Source organism: Alligator sinensis, unplaced genomic scaffold (assembly GCF_000455745.1).
Source record: "Alligator sinensis unplaced genomic scaffold, ASM45574v1 scaffold611_2, whole genome shotgun sequence".
Lineage (NCBI taxonomy): Eukaryota > Metazoa > Chordata > Crocodylia > Alligatoridae > Alligator > Alligator sinensis.
Window position 1 is genome coordinate 3123679 of NW_005841869.1, and position 2451 is coordinate 3126129.

The 2451-nt window shown below is 66.2% G+C and overlaps 1 protein-coding gene across 1 annotated transcript; it reads left to right on the forward strand.

Moving 5' to 3' along the window:
* The first annotated feature begins 1034 nt into the window (after nucleotides 1–1034).
* On the forward strand, nucleotides 1035–2027 carry LOC112548473 (spidroin-2-like). The gene has a single exon (XM_025194404.1). The coding sequence runs from the start codon at nucleotides 1035–1037 to the stop codon at nucleotides 2025–2027; it is 993 nt and encodes a 330-aa protein (XP_025050189.1).
* Nucleotides 2028–2451: the final 424 nt, after the last annotated feature.

Sequence of the window (2451 nt, forward strand, 5' to 3'; positions counted from 1 at the left end):
GGGGGGGGGGGGGGGGTGATTTATAGGCGCTCCTTCTAGCGTATGGGTATTTGCTATAGAAATGCGCACACATGCACACTCGCGCCGAGCCCTGTGCCGGATGCCCGGCCAATCTCCTCCCAACGGGGGGCTAGTCTTGGGGAAGATGGGCCCACGTTAGTTGCCTCATTGGCTTCCGAGGCCACGTGACCACGCTAAAAAAAGAAAGGAAGAAATGATTAAGATACAAAGCGCTGCTCATAAACCAGCCTTAGAACGGGGCAGAGCGGAGATAAGCGGGACCTTTGCTATAGATAAAGCAACAGGGCAACAGGAGCTTCCAAGGGGAGGGATGGGATGGACACGGGCTTGCCCAGGAAGGGAGCAGGAGCTCATTAGAGAGCAAGACACGGCTGATTTATAGTCCCGTGCATGCAGGACTGGGGGGTTCCTGGCCCCCCCCTGCACTGAGGTTCAAGGCGGGCCAGCTCAGGGACCTGAGAGCAGCCCCTGCCTCCAGCCAGCAGCGCCCCGGGACTGGGCTGGGGACTGGGGTGCCAGAGGCTGTACCCCCGGGGGGCGGCGTCCCCGCTGGGCAGCAGGACATGGGGGGACCTGAACCGGAAAGCAAGACAGCCGAGCCACGCGGGGCCGTCGGCACAAAGCAGCTGCCCCGCGAGCCCTATGGGGGCCAGGCAAGCACCGGGCCAGGAAGGAGCCAGCGGCCTCCCCATGCCCCAGCAGCACCGGTCTGTGCTTTCCTCACATGTTCCCTGTTGCAGGCGGTGCAAGCAGCCGCGCTCGCAGGCCCCGGCGCCTGCCCGGGGTAACGCACAAAGCACGCGCGTAGCACGTCTGCTCAGACGGCATCTGAATGGAAGGAGTTTGCGTCCAACTCCGACAGCAGGATCCTGCACCCAGAGCCCACACGGCAGGGGAGCCAGACAGGGGAACGGGCTCGACACCCCCGGGGAAGGTCACGGTGGAGAAAAAGACTGGAGTCAGAGCCCCCCCCAGCACAGACCCGCATGCGCACACACCACCCTGGAGCAGACATGCAGGAGCAAAGGGCTTCTCCAGGGGCTGACGCAGGATCACACCATGGAGCCATCGGTGGACACGCGGCGAAGCTGAGGGAGGCCCCGATCCTGCAGACGTGCCGCAGGCAGGCCCCTCCGAGTCAGCAGGGCTGCACACGGCGGGCCACGCGGACCCCGAGGGGCCAGGGCTGCAGACAGGGATGTGCCGGCCACGAGGAGGCTGCAGGGAGCCTCGCCGGGGCCGAGCAGCCCGGCACGCTGCTCATCGCACCTTCCCGTGCTGGTGCCGTCATCATCGTGTCCCTCGTCTGGGCAGGAGGGAGGAAGTGGGTGGAGGATGAGACCGAGCGGGTGGAAACACCTGCCACAGCATCAGGCCTTGGGGAGCAGGGCCCGAGCCCGAGCAGCGAGGCCCAGACAGACCTGCACGGGGCAAGGGGACAGGGCAAGGGCCACTCCCTGCCACATGTGCTTTTCTCGAGAAGCACGACGGCTCTCGAGGTGCCTCCGGCACAGCCCGTGCCGGCTGGCACCGGGGGCTCCCCGGCAGGGCCATCCGGGCCCCGCGGCAGAGCGGGAAGGGCAGAGGCAGCGACCGGCCCCGGGTTGTTTTTTCCTTGCGGCGCAGCTGAAGAGGAGAGCGAGCGAGCGCGCGCACGAAAACACGGCTCTGTCCCGGGAGCCAGGCTCTGCAGAGGCAGCTTCCGCCCCGATCCCAAGCCGCTATCAGCCGAATGCCAGATGTTCCGATACGATGCCAATGTCATAGCAAATAAATCTCTGGCAGGTTCAAGGTCTCGGCAGAGCTGGGTAGACGCAGCAGCTCAGCTGCGCGGCCCAAGAGGCCGGCGGGGAAGGATCCTCTGCAGTGTCCACTTCCTCCTGCCAGCATTGTTCCCCCGGGAAGCCCCGGCCCCTGCCTGGCTATTTTTGCAGCTAGGTGTTTGCAGGGGTAAGCATGTCCTCGCTGGCCTTGGGCACTTTCCCTGCGAGCAGGCTTCTTCCTGAGGCCTTGGCCCAGCTCTGGAGCTGGTGAGCAGCCCTAGGGTCAGCGCCGACTCCCGGGCGGGTCTTGCAAAAGCAGGAGGCCTCCACGCCGGGGCGCGGGGAGCCGCGTGCCGCTCTCACGGGCGCCGGAGGAGACGGGCTAAGGCAGCACGCCGGCCCCAGAGCACAGGCCGCAGGCAACGGTGCAGAGACCGGGCCCCCGCCGGTCCCGCCTGCCCGCTCGTCTCCCCAGGGAAGCTGCCAGAGATGCCCCAAAGGGTCCAGGGTCAGCCTCGGGGCACTAGTCGCGGGGTTGCTCCGGGAAGGCGCTCAGCACCGGCTCTCGTATCCAGAGACAGAAGCTCCCTCCCAGGTGGCACGGTCTTGCCGAGCGCGCCCGCTGCAACAAACAGGCTCTTTTCTCACCAAAAGTTCCCGGCCTGCG

Bases quoted from the DNA above. Each gene is read 5' to 3' on its own strand.
- LOC112548473 (XM_025194404.1), top strand. From the start codon at position 1,035: ATGCAGGAGCAAAGGGCTTCTCCAGGGGCTGACGCAGGATCACACCAT.